The sequence below is a fragment of the Loxodonta africana genome, chromosome 2, assembly GCF_030014295.1.
Source record: "Loxodonta africana isolate mLoxAfr1 chromosome 2, mLoxAfr1.hap2, whole genome shotgun sequence".
NCBI lineage: Eukaryota > Metazoa > Chordata > Mammalia > Proboscidea > Elephantidae > Loxodonta > Loxodonta africana.
This window is the reverse complement of record NC_087343.1, coordinates 85,871,010-85,895,451: the sequence shown is the minus strand read 5'-3', so window position 1 is coordinate 85,895,451 and position 24,442 is coordinate 85,871,010. Positions and strand designations below refer to the sequence as shown.

At 39.7% G+C, this 24,442-nt stretch overlaps 1 protein-coding gene across 1 annotated transcript in view; it reads right to left on the bottom strand.

Annotated features, from left to right (window-relative positions):
- Nucleotides 1-24,442, bottom strand: part of RASGRF2 (Ras protein specific guanine nucleotide releasing factor 2) — a 170,346-nt gene that overhangs the window by 43,243 nt on the left and 102,661 nt on the right. The window contains exons 6-10 of the mRNA XM_064279696.1: nt 9,622-9,769; nt 7,118-7,207; nt 6,079-6,332; nt 1,172-1,251; nt 222-415 (exon numbers count right to left, since the gene is read on the bottom strand). Coding sequence (XP_064135766.1) covers nt 222-415; nt 1,172-1,251; nt 6,079-6,332; nt 7,118-7,207; nt 9,622-9,769 — 766 coding nt within the window. The remainder of the gene's footprint in view (nt 1-221; nt 416-1,171; nt 1,252-6,078; nt 6,333-7,117; nt 7,208-9,621; nt 9,770-24,442) is intronic.

Sequence of the window (24,442 nt, the reverse complement as noted above, 5' to 3'; positions counted from 1 at the left end):
ATTTACTTGCTTCAAAAATACCTGGTTTTCTTCTATCCACTAGGCAGAGAGAGAGTGTGTGGCACAGTATTTGTTCACCTCAGGGTCAAGTTCAAGACGACAGATGATGCAGACACACAGTAACGCCTCATACATAATACACATCTCACTAGGGCCACACTGTGTATCAGTAACATTGAGCTGGAACAAATGACTTATAAAATGCATCACAAATGATTTACCTGGAACATTGGATAGGTCAGAAACGTTTCCAGCATCCTCCCCTCACAGGCAGGGTTGGCTTCATACTGTTTTAAGAGTTTGTCAAAATCTCTGTTTTGCTTACAATTGGCAAGTACTTGTAGGCTGTACTGGTGATTACGCACAAATTCTTGATAAATGTTCAACATGGGGAGCAAAATGTCAAACAGATCAGCTAGAAAGAAGAAGTAAACATGGCAGTTTCTCTTGGTGCAGTGGTAAGTAATTAGGGTAAGGGGAGAGATTGTGGACATCCTATGGGAAGAACAGAGGGTGGCTCCCAGCACCAAGTATCATGCATACACAGGGCCCCTGGGTAGATGCCTGAATGACGGATCTGGTGGAGTGGAGTTCGGCTCCGCTCCATGGAAAATGGGCCACAGAAAAGGGCCAAAACATAACCATTGAGGCAGAGCCCAGGGAGCAAGGGGACATCCCCAGTAACTAAGGGGGCTCCTAACGATTTTATGGGTTAGGCTAAAAGGAGCCCTGGTGGTGTACTGGGCAAGGGCTACAGCGACTAACCAAAAGGTCAGCAGTTCAAATTTACCAGCTGCTCCTTGGAAACCCTATGGGGCAGTTCTACTCTGTCTAATAGGGTCACTATGAATCAGAATTGACTCAAAGGCAATGGGTTACTTTAGGCTGAATAGCATAGAGAGTCCTGAGGTGGTACAAACAGTTAACTTACCTGGCTGCTAAACAAGAGGTTGGAGGTCCAAGTCCACCAAGAGACACCTTGGAAGAAAGGCCTGTCAACCCACTCCCACTGAAAAATCATCCATTGAAAATCCTATGGAGCACCATCCTACTCTGGTACACATGGGTTGCCATGAGTTGCTCAATGGCAACTGTAGCTTTTTTTTCTTTTTTTTCTCTGATTGTGGCCATACTAAAAGGACAATCTTGTATCTCAATAGCATGCACTTACCTAAAATTAAAGTAGGCCAGTTAGCTATCCTTGCCTTTAGTCCTTGATGAAATATTTCATGAAGAAACATAATTGTTTCACTATAAAAGATGGAAAAACAATATAATTTAGTCACTATAGAATGCTTGCTTTGTTGAAGAAGTCTTCTGGGTCTTTAAAGCCTTGGAGAGCCTCCAAACTCTATACCCATAATAGCATAGATCATTCTAGCCCCTGCTAAGCATTTATCTTTTATACAACTTCAAAAGCCCAAAGAAAATTCTGCACTAAGCTTCAAAAATTAGAGGACAAAAAAATTAGAGGACAGGAAGCATCAAATCATTGTTACATAGCACTATTCACCAGTTTATAAATGAGCTTTCTACTGTTGGAGTGTTGCACTTCAACTGATACTCAGAAAATTAAAGTTACTATCCTTTTTCTCTTCAGACTTGATTCTAGCTGACCACCTTCTCACCAAAATAAATTTTGACAAAAAGGGTGAAAAGCCATAGCAAAGAAGTGGCAGAATTCTGCTGCAACCACTCCTAAGGCACCCAAGAGGGAAATGTAAAAATCTTTTCAAAAAGGCAGAGCCAACACGGAGGCACTAAAATGAGAACCATGCACAAATTAGGGGTCTAAGTTCCCAAAAGGGTCAAGAAGAACAGTTAACAAAGTCAATTTTTTTTTTTTTGCTTTTTCCTTATTAAAATTACCCTGCAAGAATAAACCTTTAAAGCTTTTTCTGAAATAATACACTGACACAATCCAATACACAATTACTCATCTAAGTGAGACTGCGTTTGCCACAAGTCAAGTTCCATTACCAGAAACATCAAGAAAGGGTTCTTACTATTTCGAAAGGTCCTTTAAATAAAATAGACATTTCTTAGCAATTATATATATTTTTTCTTATATAGAAACTTTAACTAAGTAGTGTTTGTTGTTTAGAGATTTCAACCAAATCTAGTTTGGGAGATAGTATAGATAAGTCTTTCAATGTTTGTTCCATCCTTCTGCTAGGTGGAGAGAGTGGAAACCTAAACCTACATTTTTAGAACTCTCCTGCATCTAGGGTTCTGGGCGTGAACTTAGTTTTCACCAGTACATGCACATGGTAAAACATGGAAGGCAGAAATGGAGGCTAATTTCACTATTCCTGTCATAATTCTTGGTGACTCCAATATATAAACAATCTTCCAGTATCCTGGCCTCTCAAGTCTTTGAATTCCTGTCCTCCAAAGATTTTGTCCTCCACTGTCCTTAGTCAACATTCTCTTGATTGCACCCCAGACCCTGTCATTGTCAACAACTGTATCCCCTCCAGATCTCAGTTTCAACAACAGCATTTTCTGACCACCTCTTATCTTTCAACTCACTGCCTTTAGAATTCTGACTCCAAAATCCCTTTTACCCCATCAGGAACTAAATCCACTGATCCTACCACTTTTTCAATGGTCAAAACTCCCTCACATTGTCACTTCTCTCTCTACAGAGTTTAGATTCCATGGCTCATCATTATAAACGTTTCCTTGCATATATACCTTCAATTCCCTTATTCTTCTCTCACTTCATCATATTAACCTCATACAACACCAGTCCCCGTTAAAATCAACCTTCCACCCACTCTGAACCTTCACCCAGGCAGCCGAAAATGGCTAAAAAAAAACACAGAACCATCCTGACTGGTCTTACTGTAAAGTCATGACCATAGCCTAATATGGGCTCTCAATACTGCCTAGCAATCATATTTTTGTTGTTGCTGTGTGCCACACCGAGTAGATTCCAACTCATAGTAACCCCCATGTGTCAGAGTAGAACTGCCCCACAGGGTTTCCTAGGCTGTAATCTTTACAGAAGCAGATCTCCAGGTCTTATCTGCTGCTGAGCCACTGGTAGGCTCAAACCAACAACTTTTCCATTAGCAACCAAACACTTAACCACTGTACCACCAGGGCTCCTTAGCAATCATACTACCTTTCTCTAATCTATTTATTCCCCTACTCTCCTTGATCACTATTTCATACCTTCTCCTCTCTTCTCTAACTCCAACTCTGCCTCTCCCATCCTCGCTGTCAGCTGATGTCCTTGCTCTCTAATCACATATGTGTCCATGTGTCATGGATTGAATTGTGTCCTCCAGAACAATAGGCTGAAGTTGTAACCCCCAGTCACTGTGAGTTTGACCTTGTTTGGAAATAGGATCTTTGAACATGTTCTCAGTTAACATGAGGTCATACTGGAGAAGGGTGGGTCCTAATATTAGTGGTGTCTTTATAAAAGAAAAGACAGACATACACAGAGAGAAGAATGTCAAGTGATGATGGAGGCAGAGAATTGGAATTACGCTGAAGCTGCAAGACAGGAAATGCCTGGGACTACCAGAAGGTAGAAGAGACAAGAAAGGATCTTCCCCTAGAGTCTTTGGAGAGAATATGGCCCTACTGTCACCCTGAATCAGACTTCTGGCCTCCATAATGTGAGACAACAAATCTCTGTTCTTGAAAGCCACCTACTTTGCAGAACTTTGTTACGGCAGCCCTAAGAAACTAATATACTGTGTACTGTACCTTCCCGGTCCATGTTGCCATCTAATGCCCATCTCTTGACTTATGTACCACATTCTATCCACTTTGCCTATGTAAGCTTACTGTTTCAGCAATTGTCCTCTCTCTCTCCTACATCATTTATTTTCCCTCTTTATTGAATAGTTCCTATCCAAATATTAATATGGTATAATTTTCCATTAAAGACACAAAACCTCTTTTGGATCTGCCCTCAGCTACCACTCTGTTTCTCTGTTCCTCTTTATCGCAACACTCCTTGCAAGAGTTGTTACAGCCACTCTCTCCAAATCCTTTGCTACCATTCTCTCCTAAACACTCTCCAATTAGGCTTTGAGTTATCAATAAACTCTGAATTGCTAAATCCAATGGTCAATTCTCAGTTACCCTCTTATTTGACCTATAGCTCCTTTTGACATAATTGCTTATTCATTCTTCCCCCAGTTTCCAAAGGCATCCACTTTCCATCCTATAACATTGTCTGACCCTCTCAGTTTTCTTCGCTGGTTCCTTCACATTTCCCTAACCTCCAAGTGTTAGAATGATCCAGGACTCAGTTCCTGCTCCTCTTCTCTTATCCATCTGTACCCCTTCCCTTGGTAACCTCATTTGAACTGTCTGCTTTAAATACCATCCATACGCTGCTGGACTCTCAAATTTATATTTCCTATGAACTCCAGACTAGGATCCACTCCCTACTCACCTGATGTTTCCATTTGGATGGCTAATAGCATCTCACACTTGACGGATCCAAGCTAAAACTCTTCTCCCTAAACCTCTTCTTGCCTCAGTCTTCCTCACTCAGTAAATACAAACTCCATCCTTCTAGTTGTGTTCAGGCCAAAAGCTTGGAATCTTACCTGTCTTTTCACTTTCTCTCAAAATCCACAGCAAACCCATTGACAGATCTACTGATTCCATCTTAAAAATATACCCAGAATCCAACCACCTATCACTGCCTTCCTTACAATTTTCTGTTGCCTGGAATGTTGCAATAGCCACCAAACAAGCCTACTTTCTACTATCATCTCTCACCTGGCTTACTGATACAGCCACCAAACTAATGTTCCTGCTTCCACCTTTGACCTCCTACAGTCTATTCTCAACAGAAAAGCAGAATGAGCCTTTTAAAACATAAGTCATATCCATTCCTTTCTTTGCGCAAAACGTTCCAATCTCCGCATCTCATTCAGAGTGAAAGCCAAAGTCACTACAAAGTTCTGTTACCTCTCTGATCTCCCCCTCTCCCCCACTACTCTAGCCACACTGATTTTAAGGGCTCCTGCCTCAGACCCTTTGCACTCTGCTTGCATCACTCTTCCCCAAATGGTACATGCTCACTTCCTCACCAACCTTAAGTCTTTTCTCAAACATTACCTTATGGTTCAGGCCTTCTTGAAGATTGGTTGTAAAAAACTAAGGTACATCCACATAATGGAATAACACACTTGATTTTTTTAGAAAATGAGAACACTCTTAAGATACCAATATGGAAAAATCTCCAGGATATATTGTTAAGTGAAAAGGGCAAGTATTTATTAAAATAGCCTTTTGAGTAAGAAAGGAGTAAATAAGGCTCTATATTTATACTTGCTTAGATCTACATCAGGAAAGATGTATAAGAAACAAAAAAACCTAATAAAAACTGATCTCTGGGATACACAGAGGCAGAGACAGGGTGAGAGTGAGACTTGTAAACATTGTTTGATGTTTTTATGTTGTTTTGATTTTTTGAGCCATGTGAATGTATTGTCTGTTCAAAACCAAATAACTAAAATTAAGAACACCCAAGTTCTCCTTCATACCCTTCTCCTCTTTCCCTCTTCCCCTGTTTATTATTCTCCACAGCACTTATCACCATACAAGATACTACATATTTTACTTATTTAGTATTTATTCTTTGTCTTTTTCACATCAAAATTTAAGCTCAATGAGGGCAAGCACTTCCTGCCATGTTCACTGATGAATCCTAGCAGTAAAGACATGAAATATTTATTGAGTGAATGAATTTACCAGGAAGCCCAGACCTTGTATTAGTTTTTTTTTTTTTTAAGTAATTCTGTATAATTACATGTAAAGCTCAATTAATTACTCCATTTCCCCCAATTTGTGAGGGAGGTTATCTTCCCCAACACACAGAATGACAAGAAAACATATGTCAAATAATGAAGAAAAAATTAGAAGCCAAAATTCAAGATAAAAATATGCAAAATTTGGACTAATAATGAAACACAACTGAGAGCTTTCTTATTTTCAACATCATGAACTCATTAAGACGCATTTATGAGACCTAAAGTAAAAATTCTTTTAAGAAATACAAATGAGTTTTTTCATGAATGTTTGGTTTATGCAAAGACAAACCTGTTGAGAAAAATACTGCTGACGTCGTCATGGCTGATGGGGGGCTTTTTGGAGCTGGCCGCCATTCGTAGGGGCCGGAGGAAGCCATTGACCAGGATGCAGAGCTGGTGAACATACTCCGACTCAGCCTCTACCATGGTAAACACAATCTGGTTTCTCTTCCTCATGCTTTCAGCATGAGGAGAACAAATGTAATCCTGCACGATAGTCTTCCATTTCCTTCTGCACAACCATCCTCGCATGAAGCTCTGAACCTACAGAGCAAAAACAACGAGAAGAAATCACAGAGGAATAATTTAGCATAAATAAATAGGAATAAGAAAAGATTATGAAAAAATAAAGATTTAAAGATGTGTATCCAGGCAAAGTTCTTCAAATGTGAAACACTTCTACATAACTGTGAACAAAGCTGAGTAAGTGCTTTATAAAGGACAATTAAGATTATGGAACACAAAACCTAGATGACATAAATCAAAACGCAGGGTACTAGAGTAAGTGGCAGTGTCTGGTTCATCGCAACGGTTCTAAAATAATAAATGACAGTAAGGTGGGGAGATCTACTGCTTATGTGGATATTAAACAAGAAAGAAAGAATAATAGTAAAACAGAACTCTAAGCAGATGTACTGATTTACTCAATCTTCTCACATATTTAAAAAAAAAAAAAACTTTCCTAAGTAGCACTGAAGACAATTATTTTTAAATAGTTTTAAAAATACTCCACCAAAATATGAAAGCAGCACAAAATCAGGAGGTTCCAAGCACTTAATCCAATCAGAGAATACGTTGTTTTACCGTCAGTTTTGGCATCCTTTCCAAAGAATCCAAAGGAGGATTCCCAGGACTGGAAAGAAATCTCAAGCTGAAACTTCTTCAGAGAAGAAGCCATATCTAGAAGTTCTGAAAGCAAGTCTGGGAGCCATTAGAACAGAAACACCAAAACTGCTTCCAGCTCAGGGACAGAGTCACAAAGGCACCACTACAGCACAGTCTGCTGGTCACCAAAGCCCCTTCAAAGCTTAAAAGCCTCAGTGTCCTACCTTTTTAATTTTTTTGATGTCTGGATCCTCATCTTCTTGGTTGCTTTGGTAAGGTCGCATTCGTTCCTTGGTTTTATTAAGAGCAATAATCTATAACACAAAATTGGTCCATTTCATGATTGCAGAAATAGTGGATTATAACCATAACTCACTGGGAGTTCTGCCTACAAAGGGAGCTGATGAGGTCTTCAAGAAACACTCACTTTGTATGTACCTTCTCTTCCTTTGTTGCACAGAAGGCATGAACTTCATCCCAAGCCTCGTGTTACCAACAAAATTGCTTGTAAGAAGTGGCTGTGGAAAGTATAAACTGGGGCCTGAGGTTAGGAGATAAGTTAGCCCAAAACCCAGTCTTGATTGCCTGTGATCATAAGGCCATGTCCTGTGGCGTAGTAGTTAAGTGCTACGGGCTGCTAATCAAAGGGTTGGCAGTTCGCATCCGCCTGGTGCTCCTTGGAAACTGTATGGGGTAGTTCTACTCTGTCCTACAGGGTCGCTATGAGTTGGAATCGACTCAATGGCACTGGGTTTGTTTTTTTTTTTTTTCTCCTCAGGATCTCAGTAACATGTAAACCATCTCTCCTGAGGGTGGCTGCCCATAATGTCTGTGGTCTCAAGTGCAGTGATGTTCAGCTTAAAGCTTTTGCTTCCCAGGGGCAGCCTGTGGCCTTTCAGTTACACACAGTAGAGCAGACTCACAGTTTTCCTTGGGAAAATGGTAACTGCAGAGGGACGTGTGCAAAGCCCTGGGTGGGTCCAAGCCGGTCAAGAGGACTTCTCAGAAAAGGTAAGGAGAATTGAAACTTGAGATCCCTTTATATCTCCAGTTCAGTTATATGTCTATGAGGGGTAACTCAAGACCCGGTGGACTCTCAACTACATTTAGCAATAAAATTTACTAAATTACCACTCAGTTGCAGGCTCTTACAAACATTAAGAGCTTACACAGGTTTACTAACATGTAAGGACAAATACTTGACAAGAGATCAGAAGTGTCCCCTCAAACTGTCGTTACAATTTTGTTTCCAACACCAAATACACTCCTCTGCCGTTTTCTGGTAGGAAAGTGGGAAAACAAAAGGAGTAGGAAATAAATTATGGCTCCTGTCAAGAACACATACCTGCTACTGACAGTTTTTAGCTGGAATCTATGTTCAGACTAAAATAGAACATAGTGAAGACAGATAAACACAATATAAGTAAACGTTGGGGAACATTGCTTGGTGCTGAGTTTCTCTCATAGAGTAAATACCAACCTCTCTCACTTAGCAGACAAGCATCTGCTGTAGCTTACTGTGGCAAAGAAAGAACACAATAATTTTGTTTTAAATTACAGTGCCTGATATAGTCTTTTAAAATGCAGGTTTGTTAAGTTTTCTGTTGTTGTTTCTACTATATCAGATTTCAGGATCTAATCACAAAGTTAACAACTCTAATGATAGGGTGAACACGGTCTGCAACTTCTCATCACAGGAAAAGCTTTCTCGTCCCAGTGGGAATCAGCTAACACCCATACTGTACCCTGGAGGTGATATACACAGGGAACAAGCAGGAGGTAAAAACCCCTCAACAGAATTCAGAGAGCGTCTTCACAGAAGATGTGAGGAAATGAAGAGCAATACGCTGTCCCATGTCAGTAAGAACAACAAGAAGGGTGCCAAGGGTGTCAACAAGGATACAATTAATAGCAGGCTTCATTCTGTCCTATTTTTGTTTTTGAATCTAAGAGGATACTAGAAGGCACCTCTGCCCAGAGAGAGGGAAAAATACCTCATTCTCTACATTACTCTTCAATTCTTCAGTTACTGATCACTTCCCATGAGGAATGACAGGACCACAAGGAAAGCTACACACAAGCTTCTGTATATAGCCTGAGGCACCTGGGAGAGAGGAAAGACCCAGCACACCACCATTGTGGTGGACTCTCTGACCACCTTCTTCTCTCACATGGTGTCAATCTCTATGTGGGGGTGGAGGGGAAGAACAAGGGAGAGGGCTAGAATTCCAACTTGGGGAAAAATTCACCCTTCTGTCTTATACTTTAACCCAAATGTGCCACTCAAAATTCTAGAGGGGAGAAAGCTGGACTCTTTAAATCCAGTCAGCTAGAAAAAGTAGTCTTGCCGAATTCATTTTTAGTCCTTCCTTAGTTGATAGTTTAGATTTGAATTGAAATTATGACAGACTCACAATTATCATTACCACAAGAGTCTATCTGAAAACAGTTAAATATTACGATGAACTCTTGGATAGCTGATCTATGAAGGATATCATCAGGTATGTGCATAGGTAGCATAGTATCCTGATATTTTTCTGTAACACATTTATGTAATCCTAATGTAGACTTGGATTCAGTTCTAGATCAATGGCCCAGCCACATATATGTTGACGGTGTAGGAGCTCAGTCTGGGATTAAAATTTTGCCACGCATCAGCCTTAGGTAATTATGAGGGGATGACAGTACGTGTGAAACAATGAGAAGGAATGTACTGACTGAGAAATACCTCTGATTTAAGCCTTTCGATTTCTGTATCTTGATCTTCAAGTTGATGTCGAAGCTGGTTAGCAGCAATTTTTTCTGTCTCTACGATCTGAACTAGATGAATGTACTTCTGCGTTAACACTTCCCTCTCAATCAAAATGTCTGCGTAACTTGAAAGAAAAGTGCACAGTTAGTCATTAAGATATTGTTCTACTGCAGTTCCATATTGGAACTGAACACAGTTTGTTTTGCTAGCTCTTCTTTATATAAACATTAACTTTCAACGTACACTTAGTGTCTTTCAGCTCTGTAGATTCTGAATCATTATCCTTTCACATGTCCTTTATTACGAGGCCATTCAATGATGCCTACCACTCACGATTTTATCATATAAGTGACAAAAGTGCAAATCTTCATAGCTTTGACAAAGAAAATGGTTCCTCTCCTTTAACAAAGAAACTAACATCTTTTACATTGGCGGTACATACTTTGTTCCCAAGGATGCTACTCAAATAGTTCCCTGGTTAAGGTACAGACACTAGCCAATCAAAATGGGCCTTCCACCAAGCAGAATAAATGCAGTAACCAATCAGAACAGGTGATGGCTATAAAGCACAATTCTGGCCACATTAATGGCCACCAGTGCACAGCAGCTGACCACCAGCTCGGCTTGGCTCTCTTCAGGATTATGAAACCACTGACAACTTTCTTTCCCAAACCAACCCCAACCCCCACTGCCGTCGAATCGATTCCAACTATAGTGACCCTATAGGACAGAGTAGTACTGCCCCCATAGGGTTTCCAAGGCTGTAATTTTCACAGAATCTTTCTCCCATGGACCGGCTCGTGGGTTCGAACCACTGACCTCTCAGTTAGCAGCCAAGCACTTTAACCACTGCACCACCAGGGCTCCAAACCAACAGAAGTACTAATTCCATTCTAGAGATAAGTTTAGATTCTTTGGGGCCTAGTTCCAGCAGGCTAACCTGTGTCCATTTCTTTGGCAAGTATGGCAAAAACAAACTCTTAGATTTTTATTAACTATGAAATTTTCTGCCTTCTGGAATTTTGCCTCTAGATGTTCTTGCGATATCCAGGGTGGTAAAATGTATATTCCTCTATCCATATCATCTTTCCCAAATGGTATGACAATGGTAATAATTAACAAAAATAAGCCAAAAACCAAATCTGTTGCCATCAAGTCAATTCTGTCTCAGAGTGACCGTAGAGGACAGATTAGAACTGCCCCATAGGGTTTCTTAGGCTGTAATCTTTACGGAAGCAAACTACCATCTTTCTCCCATGTAGCAGATCGTGGGTTCGAACTGCTGACCTTTCAGTTAGTAACTGAGAATTTAACTATTGTACCACCAGGGTTCCTTAATTAATAAAAAAATAAAAAATAGTTACTATTTATTAACTGCATAGGATGTACCGTATGTTATCTCATTTCATCCTCCCAGCAATGCCAAGAGACAGACTTTATTATCCCAACTGACCCACACAGAGGCCAACTATATATATAGCTAGTAGGTAGCACGGCTGGGATTCAAATGAAAGTCTGTCTAATTCCAAGTCCATGTTCTTAATCACAAGCTAAATTGCCTCTCTAATTAGAAATAACACATTTAATATAAACAAGAATGTTGCAGCAGACATGTTTTGAGATATCTACCTAATCTCTTCACTTACCTCGTTTTTAGAAACTTGGGCCACAGCATCCTTGTTTATACCACAAAATCTGCCCTCATGATCACATTAAACCATCCTGAAAAGATATAAGTAACCCTACCTATTGGCATTGGTGGCTCAGTGGTAGAATTCTCACCTTCCATGTGGGAGACCTGAGTTTAATTCCCAATCAATGGACCTCATACATAGTCATCACCCATCCATGAGTGGGGTCTTGCATGCTGCTATGATGCTGAACAGATTGCAGCAGAACTTCCAGACTAAGACAGACTGGGATAAAAGGCCTTGTGATCTGCTTCTGAAAATCAGCCAATGAAAACCTTATGGATTACAATGATCCAATCCACAATCAATCATGGAGATGGTGCAGGACCGGGCAGCATTTTATTCCATTGTGCATGGGGTCACCATGAGTCAGGGGCCAACTCGACCACAGCTAACAATAACAACAACCCAAACTAAGGCAATTAGATTCCTTCTCTTGGGAATTTGGGATTAGGCCTCTGACCTATTTGTTTGGTCTTGGGAACTCAAGTTGCCATTGTGAGGCAGCCATATTTGGCCACATCCAGGCCAAAGCAGTCACTCGGCTGAGAGAGAAAAGAATAGGTAAATGCTCAGAAAAGCAGAGGCAAGACAGAAAATCTGAGACATAAAGGTAATGACTACTTAAGTCCTTGTCCGCTTTCTAATCTCTGGTCCCAGTCCCTCATGATGCCTGAGTAACTTTAACCCTCAGGTTTAGTGAGATATTGCAGCTTCCTTCTAATAAATTCCCTAAACTAGTTTGAGTAGATCTGTGTTACTTGGAACCAGAAGAGTCTTAAGACAATTCTAAACTCACACATTTAATTTAATTACCTCAACATCCTCTGCACTTACATCATGTGTGCTGTTAGTGCTAGAGAAAAAATCATGCCGTCGGCAAGATTTTTAAGTCACTTGTTCTAAGAAATCACCCTAAGAGAAGAAAGGCAGTGCAAGCATAAGCAGGAGGAGGGGAAGAAGAGAAGAGAGTCCTCGTAGAACACTGCTATTATTGGGAAGTTTAAAAGGTAGAAATAATGATAAAGTGTAAGAAAAGTAATTATTATAATAAAAATCCTACCCTTCAGTTTTATCCAAATCCCTGTTGCCATCGAGTCAATTCTGACTCATAGCTACCCTATAGGACAGAGTAGAACTGCCCCATAGAGTTTCCAAGGAGCGCCTGGTGGATTCGAACTGCTGACCTTTTGGTTAGCAGCCGTAGCACTTAACCACTATGCCACCAGCGTTTCCTTCAGTTTTATAGTCAATTTTATTACAAATATGCCAAATTAGGAACATACTAGATCAGAGTTACATGCAAAAGAATTTTATTTTTCTGTTAAAGAAGAAAAAGGCAAGTCCAGAGCAGGATGTTGGGTTGAGTTCTAGCAAACCGATCATTGATGTCTGCCTTGCTCCACTTCCTAGGTCCCACTGAAACTACAACAGCATCGTGAAACAGGAAAATACACATTGAGAACAGACCAGAAAATTTTGAGAAATTCCATGAAGAGAAATACCAAATGGAATCAGATTGGTGGGGAAACGAGTGTAGAGGTAGCCAGAGACACAGACCCTTACATAGGCATGGTTCTTATCATGGGTGGCCTGAAGAAATTCCAAGCTGTAAATCAACAAAGAGCAAAGGGGCCCTCATTAGAGTATTTCCTTAAACAAGTGCCTTCAGAACAACAAGAAGTTATGTGCTGCCTCTTCCATCCCCCCAAAATAAATAAATAAGTAAAAGGCATGGCTGGCAGCAATGACAAGGCCCTCAAGTCACAGCCCAAGATTGGCTCTCTGTAAAAGGGAGGTCACCTTCCCAAACAAGGGTGCTATGGAGGGAGCTGGACTCTGAGAGAAAATAATAGAGCATGGCTTTACCCAGACATCCACAGCAGGCACAAGGGGAAACCAAAACAGGAAAGGCCCCTTCTTAGGAGTGAAATAAAGTATATTAACCCCTTGCTGCCGAGTTGATTCCAACTCATAGAGATCCTATAGTATGGAGGAGAACCACCCCATAGAGTTTCCAAGGAGCGCCTGGTGGATTCAAACTGCTGACCTTTTGGTTAGCAGCTGTAGGGCTTAACCACTAGGCCACTAGAGTTTAGTTTCCTATTAATGGAGCCCTGGTGGCATAGTGCTTAAGTGTTCTGCTTGTAACAAAAAAGTTGGTGGTTCAGACCTACCAGTGGCTTCACAGGAGAAAGATCTGGTGATCTGCTCAAATAAAGATCACAGCCTATGTGGCAGTTCTACTCTGTAATGCGGAGTCACAATAAGTCTGAATTGACTCAATGGCACCCAACAACAGTTTTCTTTTACCACAAACTCAGCAGCTTAAAAATTTTGAAATGGCAAAACAAAAACAAAAAAATCCACACATTTATTACCTCACAGTTTCTGTGGGTCAGGAGTCTAGGCTCAGCTTAGCTGGGCCCTCTGCTCTGGGTCTCACAAGGCTGTAGTCAAGGTGCATTCTCATCTGGAGGTTTGAATTGGGGAAGAAATTTTTCCAAGCTCATTTAGGTTGTTGGGAAAATTCATGTCTTGAAGCTCTAGAACACATGGTGGCTTGCTTCTTCAAGGCCAGCAGGAGAGCATCTCTGACTTCAGGGAAGGCCCCTTTTCCTTCTTCAGGGCTTTCCATTCATTAAGTCAGGCCCCATCAAGACAATATCCCTTTTAATGAATTCCAAATCAACTTTGATTTGGGAAAATCTCTTTGCAAATATCATAACCTAATCAAGGGAGTGACTATCCCAACACCTTTGCCATATTCTAGTGGTTAAAAGCAAGTCACAGGTTCTACCCACACTAAAAAACCAAACCAAACAAAACCCAGTGCCGTCGAGTCAATTCCGACTCATAGCGACCCTATAGGACAAAGTAGAACTGCCCCAAAGAGTTTCCAAGGAGCCCCTGGTGGATTTGAACTGCCAACCCTTTGGTTAGCAGCCGTGGCACTTAACCACTACGCCACCAGGGTTTCCTCCTGCACTAAAGGGTAGGGAATTATACAAGGGCCTGACTCACTGAGGGTCACCTTAGGGCATATTTGCAACATACACTAAACCTTTCTACTTCTGAATGAGGTCCCACACACCTGCAAGAAAAGCCTACACGTTACACAAATCCTGCATTCACAGTTACAGAGTAAACTCAAGCCAGTTACGATTATAACCCACAAGGTTCTTTACTTAGAAATAAGGCTGACTAGACACTTGGGAAAAAACAACTCTAAAAAAAGGCAGAACTCTGGGCAGCATGTAAAATGGCCCTTGATGATTCCCACCTTCTGGTATTCATGCCATCATGTAATCCCTTCCTCTGAGTGTGCATTGGACCTAGTTGACTCTCTTCTAATGAATTAAAAAAAAAAAAAAGATTATGGCAAAAGTGCTGGGATATCACTATGAAGATTCATTTACAAAAAGACTCTGCCTTCCATCTTGTTTGCTTTCTCTTATTGTCTTGCTGGTTTCATCTAAGGAAAGCCAGCTGCCATGTTGTTGGTTGCCTTATGGAGAAGGGCCACATGGCTGGGACCTGAGGGAGGCCCCCGACCAACAGCCAGTGAGGAACTAAGGCACTCATTCCAACAACTAACAAGGAAATGAATCCTGCCTCCAACCATGTCGGTGGGCTTGGAAGCCGATCCTCCCCGAGCTGAGCCTTCAGATGACGCCAAAGACCTGTTCAACACCTTGATTGTTGGCTTGTGAGAGAGCTTGGGGCAGAAGCACCCAGTTAAGCCATGCCTGGATTCCTAGCCCACAGAAACTGCAGGATAATAAACAGTTATCATTTTAAGCTATTAAGTTTGGGGGTGATTTGTTATGTAGCAATAACCCAGACAGTCCCAAATGAACAAACCGAACTGACACTAGAGAAAACAAAGCTATTTCAAGCAACAGAGGTTTATTATCTTCTGAGAAAGATGAGAGGATATTGCGGCCATAAAGCAAAAAAGCAGCTGCTTAGGAAAAGAAGTAATCTGGTAAGAAGAAGAGTTCCCAGGAACAAAAAAAATGATTGCTATTATTTTACAGAACGATGGATGCACTAACGGGTAAGCTAGACACAGCTGAAAACTAAACTGGGTGGTCCAAGAGATAAAATAAAGAACATCTAACAAGAACACAAAGAGACTAGAGATACAAAAGAAAAAAAAAATTAAGCAACATAGAGCATAGATTCAAGAGTACCTATGTTCTATGGGACATATGTCTTATGGGAATTCCAGAGGAGAAAAAAAGGGAGTAAATAAAATGAAACAGAAGAAACCTTGCCTGAACTAAACATGGCATAGTTCAAAGACAAAGAATGATCCCAATGCCAGACAGGATAAATGAAAATATTCTGTACCTGGACACATGCTGGTGAAACATCAGGGCTCTAAGGATAAAGGAAATCTATAAACACTTCCAATGAAAAACAATAGGTTATCTAAAGGAAATAAGAATCAAGCTGACATCACATTTCTCATTAGTAACCTGGGATGCTAAAATGATAATAAAGAATTGAGGGAAAAATATTTCAGACCTAAATTCCTATGCCCAGGCCACCATCAACTAACCAAGTACCAGGAGAAGACAGAAAAAGTTTACTAAACACCCACACTTTAAAGAGGAAAAAATTCTGTGAAGGTTTTTCAACCAAGCAGAACAGAAACAAAAACATAAGATGACATGGAAGGCAAGAATAAAAAGCCAAATGACATCAAGGAATCTAGAAAGAAATTAGAATTTGACACATGCAAGAGCGTCCTTCAAGGAACAAATATTCAATTGTGTATTATTACATTTTATTTCCTATTGTGCCAAAAACTGACCTTGGTACTGTAGAAATTAGTATTCGTATAACCATGATTTCAGTGCCCCCTTGTTTTTACTTTTTAGAATCAACCATAGCAAAGCACAGAGGTCTAATTAAATTTGGAGAACAGAATGTAAATGCTTCAAATTTATAAAGTAAGAATAAATAACAATCAAAGTAAGAAAACCTAAGGGTTAGAGGAGAAAAAAGAACAAAGAAAACACATTAAATATCGTAATTATTCTTCATAGCAGAGAGTTAATACATACTTTACAAAGTTGATAAGTCAATATAGAGGTTTAATTGTACTATTTTAAGAATAAACTTAATCAATTTAATAGCCAAAAATATGTAAGCAACAAAAACAGAGGAGACAAGGGAAAGGGGAGTGACGGGTATAGTAAGGATGTTAAATTCTTCATCTTTACATCTTTATAGCAGGGAGTTAATAATACTGGCTAAAATTCGTAAGTCAAGAAATAGACAAAATGTTGTCATAGAATGTAACATACAAAAAAAAAAAAAAGACCAATAAATGCATGAAATAAAATCCTACTTAAAGAAGTACAAATTATCAAAATAGATCAAGATATTTAGAAAACAATAATAGTGCTGGCAAAGGTATGGTGAAATTGATACTTTCACATAATGCTACCAAAATGAGCCATTCTAGAAGGCAATGTCACAGTATGTATCGAGACAGATGAAAATGTTCACATCCTTTGTCTTAGTAATTTTACTTCTAATAATCTAACCTAAGAAAAGTGATGAGACTTGTACAAAAATGTACAACAAAACAAGATGTTCATTCATTAATGCAATTACAAGAAAGTTGAGACAATCTAAATATGTATAAAATATGGAAGTGGTTAAATAAGTACCCAAATGGAATGGTACACGTCACTTAACATCATGCTTTTAAGGAATAGTTAACATAATGGAACATACCTACTGATAAATGAAGAAAAAAAAGCAGGAAATCAAAGTATACGTGACGTGTGTGTGCATACGGATAGGTGTTCACAGGCAGAGGGAGAAACTTCTGCACATACACAGAAGGGGGAGGAAGAAGGCGAGTGAAAGATAAGCACTTCAAGCCAAAGACATAGATCATAACAAAAAAAGGTATTTTTATAAAAGCAATTATGAGTATTTTTAATTATTCTTTAGTTGCTTCTTTTATGTTTCTCTGTATTTTCTAACATCCCTATAATATTAAGTGGGGATAAAAGAAAATATACGAAATCCTAATTGCAGAGTAACACATACTGCTATACGAGGTTATAAGTGGTGCTGATTTCCTTCTTTATATGTTTCTGTGAATTCAAATTCACTTTTATTCAATAAACGTTGAGTGTTATTACATACTTAGGAAGTGTTCAAAGCACAGGGTACAGTAGTAAACAAAATAGAAAAAAAAAGTCTGTGCCCTCATGGAGCTTACATAGTAGTAGGCAGAGAAAGAAAATAAAATAAATAAGACAAATACACAGTACGCTGCCTTGCGATTAGTGCTGTAGAGAAAAAAACGGTGGTGGGGGGGAGTAGGATAGGAAGTGGGAGGTGGTGGTTATAATTTAACCAGGGTGTGAGAGAAGGCCTCACTGAGAAGGTGGCATTTGAACAATGACCTGAAGGACTGAGCCATGTGACTAGCTGATGTTAGAGTATTCTGGTTAGCAAAAATAGCAAGTGCAAAGGCCCTGTGGTGAGAGTAGGCCTGGCCTATTTGAGGAGTAACAACGTAGCCAGTTTGCCGGAGTGGAGTGAGAGGTAGAAGAGAGAACAGGATTGTAAAGCATATAGGGCTATGTAGACAGATATAAAGTCTCAGGACTTTTCCCAGGTTGAAATACGGAGCTTTGATCAAAAGCATTACAAGACGTGACTTTTCATCGGGATTACTCTGGATGCTGTGAGGCAGAAAGACATGGGGGCTGGAAGGGAGTACAGCAAGGAAAGAGGAGAGCAGTTGGATGCTCCCACAGTAATCCAGGCAAGAGATATTAAGGATTAGTCCAGCACCTGGCATGGGACCGGGCACAAAACTGTCACTCAAAACTGCTTGATAAATGAAAACAAAAATGGGGGATCATATAATACGATTCATTTTGCACAGTTTATTCTTCACGTAATAAATTTCATTTCCTGTCATTGGGGCTCCCCAGTTTACTACTCTTACTGGGGGATCCCTTCAACTTTATACCTTGAAGCTTCCTTTACTGATCCTACTATTTAAGGAATGTCTACTCCAGGATTATGTCAAAACAACTGAAAACACATGTATGGCTTCCCTTCAATATAAGAATTTAGAGAGCATCATCATGTATTTCTAGTCTATATACAAACCCTGGTGGTGAAGTAGTTAAGAGCTAAGGCTGCTAACCAAAAGGTCAGCAGTTCAAATTCACCAGGAGCTTCTTGGAAACCCTATGGGGCAGTTCTGCTCTGTCCTACAGGGTCGCTATGAGTTGGAATCGGCTCAATGGCAATGTTTTTTTTTTTTTAAGTTTCTATATGGAAACCCTGATAGGGTCACTATGAGTCGGAATCTGCTCAACAGCAACAGGTTTGGGTTTTTTTTTTTTTTTTCAATATTTCTAATACATGTTTTATCTTATTAAATTTTCCACTTATAGCACTATTTAAGAATTTTTGCCTCCTCTGCTCGTCTCAGTTTTGTTTTTGTTTCTGGTTTTTTTTTTTTTTTTTGATTCAACTCATGCCAAAAAAAAAGTTTCTCACTGCCAAGGGAAATAATAAAACTCCGCTGAATAAATCAACATGATGAGAGCTAAACTAAAAATTCATTTGTCAAGGACCAGCAGATGGTAAGTTTGCGGTATAAATGGGAATAAAATATTGAGGTGTAATATTTATAATCAAACCAAACCACCACCACTCCATACAGGGCAAGGGGGAACATTAAAATAAAATCTGAAAGAATTCAGAGAAGAGACATAGTACACAATTATAGGCCTTAGTTATGCTTATGTTGTTGTTGTTGTTAAGCATTATTGAGTCAACCCAGCAACCCATAGTGACCCTATAAGACAGAGACGAGTTTCCTCATAGGGCCTAGGCTGGAATCTTTACAGAAGCAGATCACCAGGTATTTTCTCCCATGGAGGGGCTGGTGGGTTTGAACTGCCAACCTTCTGGTTTACAGCTGAGTGCTTAACCATTGTGTCACCAGGGCTCCTTAATTATGTTTAAAAAGTATGTTTAGAAGGGCAAAAATTACATTAGCTTAGCAAGAAACTAAATGGGACGGAATCTCATCCTAGTTATTTTGATTGTAGACACATTCAACAATGAGATGAACTCTAGTAAAGCTCAAAGTGAGGTCACGTAACAGGTGTTGCAAGAAAAACTCTCACTACTCCAACATTATGCTCAATTTTCTTGAGAACCTTGTTCGGAATCAGCGTCTGTCACATCAGGAGAGTTGTGTTGTCTTTAGGATTTGGGAAAATTCATCCTGAGTGACAGCGGTACAACTTGAATCTATGCAATGTTTGAGCACTGGCAGCAGCTCAGCTTTATCTAGGCAAAATGAGGCCACCCTAGCTTGCTCTTGGCCATTTTCACATTAATAGCTGCCTCTAATTTTCATTCTCAAACTCTCTTACATCAATATACCCACTCCACTTTCTAATCAATATTTTTTAGGTATCGCATTAGTGTAAGGTTCTAACACCCTATCACCCCCCACCAATCACCTCTCTCTACCAACAGCCTCCCCTCCCCGAAGCTGTCCCTTTTACAATGAATTTTAAACTCAAGCATCTCAGGAGAGATCAAAAAGAGGAATAAAATTTAAAGCCTAAATCTCCCTGTCCTAAACACTGCTCCTTCATTCCAGTTCATAGTCGCAGTTCATTACTTACACATCTTAAGACTCTAACTTTGGGACATGTGGAAAGTTTTCAATAATCCTTTCCTCCCTTAAAGCAAAATTAAATATTAAAAAAAGAAAGTAAAATATTGATATAAGGGAATATAACAGCAATTAAATAATGGCAAAGTTATTCCTTTGGGACAACGGCATTTTAAAGAACACTCCTAAAAAAGAATATAAGAGTACTAGGTTACAAAACTGAGGAAAATATTTTATATAACAATAAATATTTATGGTTCTTTCCTAACACAGAGATTTTATTTCCTTTCAAATGTGCAAAAATAGGTAGTGGTGGAATTCTCTTTATGATCAACCAAAAATTCTTTAGTAAGTACAGATCTAACTATATTAATTACACGAGAATGGGTTAAAGGATTTATAAATTTTCATTTCTAATTTGACTAGAAAATAAATCACTATTGTGCTAAAAATGTGTTGCTTAACTTGATACAAGATTATGGGAGTTGCAAATAAATGTCCCAAATAAACCTCTCCAGATATCAACTACTGTATTCAATGTGCACATTTAATGCATTATATGTATTTTATTTCCCCTACAGGTCTGTCAGTTTGTCATACAGTGGGGGCTTGTGTGTTGCTATGACGCTGGAAGCTATACCACTGGTATTCAAATACCAGCAAGTCACCCAAGGAAGACAGGTTTCAGCTGAGCTTCCAGACTAAGACAGACTAGGAAGAAGGACCCAGCGGTCTACTTCTGAAAAGAATTAGCCGGTGAAAACCTTATGAATAGCAGTGGAACATTGTCTGATATAGTGCCTGAAGATGAGCCCCTCAGGTTGGCAGGCACTCAAAATGCAACTGGGGAAAGAGCTGTCTCCTCAAAGTAGAGTTGGCCTTAATGACATGAATGGAGTCAAGCTTTTGGGACCTTCATTTGCTGATGTGGCATGCCTCAAAATGAGAAGAAACACCTGCAAACATTCATTAATAATCAGAATCTGGAACATACAAAGTATGAATCTAGGAAAATGGGAAACCGTCAAAAGTTAAATGGAACACATAAACATTGATATCCTATGCATTAGTGAGTTGAAATGGACAGGTATTGGCCATTTTGAATCGGACAATCATATGTTCTACTATGCTGGGAATGACAACTTGAAGAGGAATGGCATTGTATTCATCATCAAAAAGAACATTTCAAGATCTATCCTGAAGTACAGTGCTGTCAGTGATAGGATAATATCCACACACCTACGTGGAAGACCAGTTAATACGACTATTATTCAAATTTATGCACCAAGCACTAAGGCTTAAAATGAAGAAACTGAAGATTTTTACCAAATTCTGCAGTCTGAAATAGACTAGACATGCAGTCATGATGCACTGATAATTACTGATGATTGGAATGGGAAAGTTGGAAAGAAAGAAGAAGGATCAATAGTTGGAAAACGTGGTCTTCGTGATAAAAATGATCCCAGAGACCGCATGATAGAATTTTGCAAGACCAATGATTTCTTCATTGCAAATACCTTTTTTCACCAACATAAACAGCGACTATACGCATGGACCTCACCAGATGGAAAACACAGGAATCAAATCGACTACATCTGTGGAAAGAGACAATGGAAAAGCTCAAGCTCAATATCATCAGTCAGAACATGGCCAGGGACCCATTGCAAATCAGACCATCAATTGCTCATATGTAAGTTCAGGTTGAAACTGAAGAAAATTAGAACAAGTCCACAAGAGCCAAAGTACAACCTCGAGTATAACCCACCTGAATTTAGAGACCATCTCAAGAACAGATTTGACGCTTTGAACACTGATGACCAAAGATCAGACAAGTTGTGGAATGACATCATGGACATCATACATGAAGAAAGCAAGAGGTCATTAAAAAGACAGGAGAGAAAGAAAAGACCTAAATGGGTGTCAGAAGAGACTCTGAAGCTTGCTCTTGAACGTCCAGTAGCTAAAGGAAAAAGGAAAAAATGATCAAGTAAAAGAGCTGAACGGAAGATTTCAAAGTGGTACCCAAGAAGACAGAGTAAAGTATTATGATGACATGTGCAAAGACCTGGAGATATAAAACCAAAAGGGAAGCGCACGCTCAGTCAGTATTTCTCAGGCTGAAAGAACTGAAGAAAAAATTAAAGCCTCGAGTTGCAATACTGAAGAATTCTACCGGGAAAATGTTAAACAATGCAGGAAGCATCAAAAGAAGATGGAAGGAATACACAAAGTCACTATACAAAAAAAATTTGGTTGACATCCAATCATTTCAGGAGGTAACATATGATCAGGGACCAACAGCACTGAAGGAAGAAGTCCAAGCTGCACTGAAGACATTGGCAAAAAAACAAGACTCTGGGAATTGACGGAATACCAATTGAGATGTTTCAACAATCGGATGCAGAGCTGGGAGTGCTCACTCATCTATGCCAAGAAATTTGGAAAACAGTCACCTGGCCAACCGACTGGAAGAGATCCATATTTAAGCCTATTCACAAGAAAGGTGATCCAACCAAATGTGGAAATTATCAAACAATACCATTAATATCACATGCAAGCAAAATTTTGCTGAAGATCATTCAAAAACAGCTGCAGCAGTATATCAACAGGGAACTGCGAGAAATTCAAGCCGGATTTAGAAGAGGATGTGGAACCAGGGATATCATTGTTGATGTCAGATGAATTCTGGCTAAAAGCAGAGAAGACCAGAAGGATGTTTACCTGTGTTTTATTGACTATGCTAAGGCATTTGACTGTGGACCATAACAAATTATGGACTACAATGCAGAGAATGGAAATTCCAGAACACTTAATTGTGCTCGTGAGAAACCTGTATATGGATTAAAAAGCAGCCGTTTGAAAAGAACAAGGGGATACTGCCTGGTTTAAAGTCAGGAAAAGTGTGTGGCATTGTATCCTTTCACCATACCTGTTCAATCTGTATGCTGAGCAAATAATTCAAGAAGCTGGACTACATGAAGAGGAATGGGGCATCAGGATTGAAGGAAAACTCATTAACAACCTGCAATATGCAAATAACACAACTTTGCTTGCTGTCAGTGAAAAAGACTTGAAGCACTTACTGATAAAGATCAAATACCACAGCCTTCGGTATGGATTGCACCTCAACATAAAGAAAACAAAGATCCTCACAACTGGACCAATGAGCAACATCGTGATGAATTGAGAAAAGACTGAGGCTGTCAAGGATTTCATTTTACTTGGAGTCACAAACAACACCCATGGAAGCAGCAGTCAAGAAATCAGCTGCAAAAGACCTCTTTAAAGTGTTGAAAAGCAAAGATGTCACCTTGAGGACTAAGGTGCACCTAACCCAAGCCATGGTATTTTCAATCGCATGATATGCTTGTGAAAGCTGGATGATAAATAAGGAAGGCTGGAGGAGAACTGACGCCTTTGTATTGTGGTGTTGGCCCAGAATATTGATTACACCATGGACTGCCAAAAGGACAAACAAATCTGTCTTGGAAGAAGAACAACCAGAATGCTGATTAGAAGCAAGGACAGCAAGACTACGTCTCACATACTTTGGACATGTTATCAGAAGGGATCAGTCCCTGGAGAAGGACATCATGCTTGGTAAGGTAGAGGGTCAGGGAAAAAGAGGAAGACCCTCAAAGAGATGGATTGACCCAGTGGCTGCAACAATGGGCACAAGTATAGCAACAACTGTGAGGATGGTGCAGGACCAGGCAGTGTTTCGTTCTGTTGTGCATAGGGTCGCTATGAGTCGGAATCCACTCAATGGCACCTAACAACATAGATTTTATTTATTTATTTATCGTGCTTTAGGTGAAAGATTACAGCTAATTTAATTTCTCGTTCAAAATTGTTTCGTGACACTAGTTGCGATGCCCACAATATGACAGCACACTCCCCCTTTCCACGCCGGGTTTCCTGTGTGCATTTAACCAGTTCCTTTCCCTCCCTGCCTTCTCATCCTGCTTTTGGACAGGGGCTGTCCATTTGGTCTCACATATCTGACTGAACTAAGAAGAGCATTCCTCACATGTATTATTTTTTGTTTGTTTTATAGTCCTGTCTAATCTTTGCCTGAAGAGTGGGCTTCAGGAATGGTTTCAGTTCTGGGTTAACTGTACGTCCAGAGGCCATAGTTTCAAGCATTCCTTCAGTCTCTGTCAGACCATCAATCCAGTCTTTTTACATGAATTTGAGTTCTGTTCTACATTTTTCTCCTGCTCTGTCTGGTAATGGATTATATTTTTTTAAATAACTTTGAAAATGGGTACAGAAAATGAAATTATTACTAGAATAATATATTAAAGCTGCTCATCCTATAAGAAGCCTGGTAGTGCAGTGGTTAAAACACTCAGCTGCTAACCAAACGGTCAGCTGTTTGACCCTATCAGCCACTGCGAGGGTGAAAGATGTGGCAGTC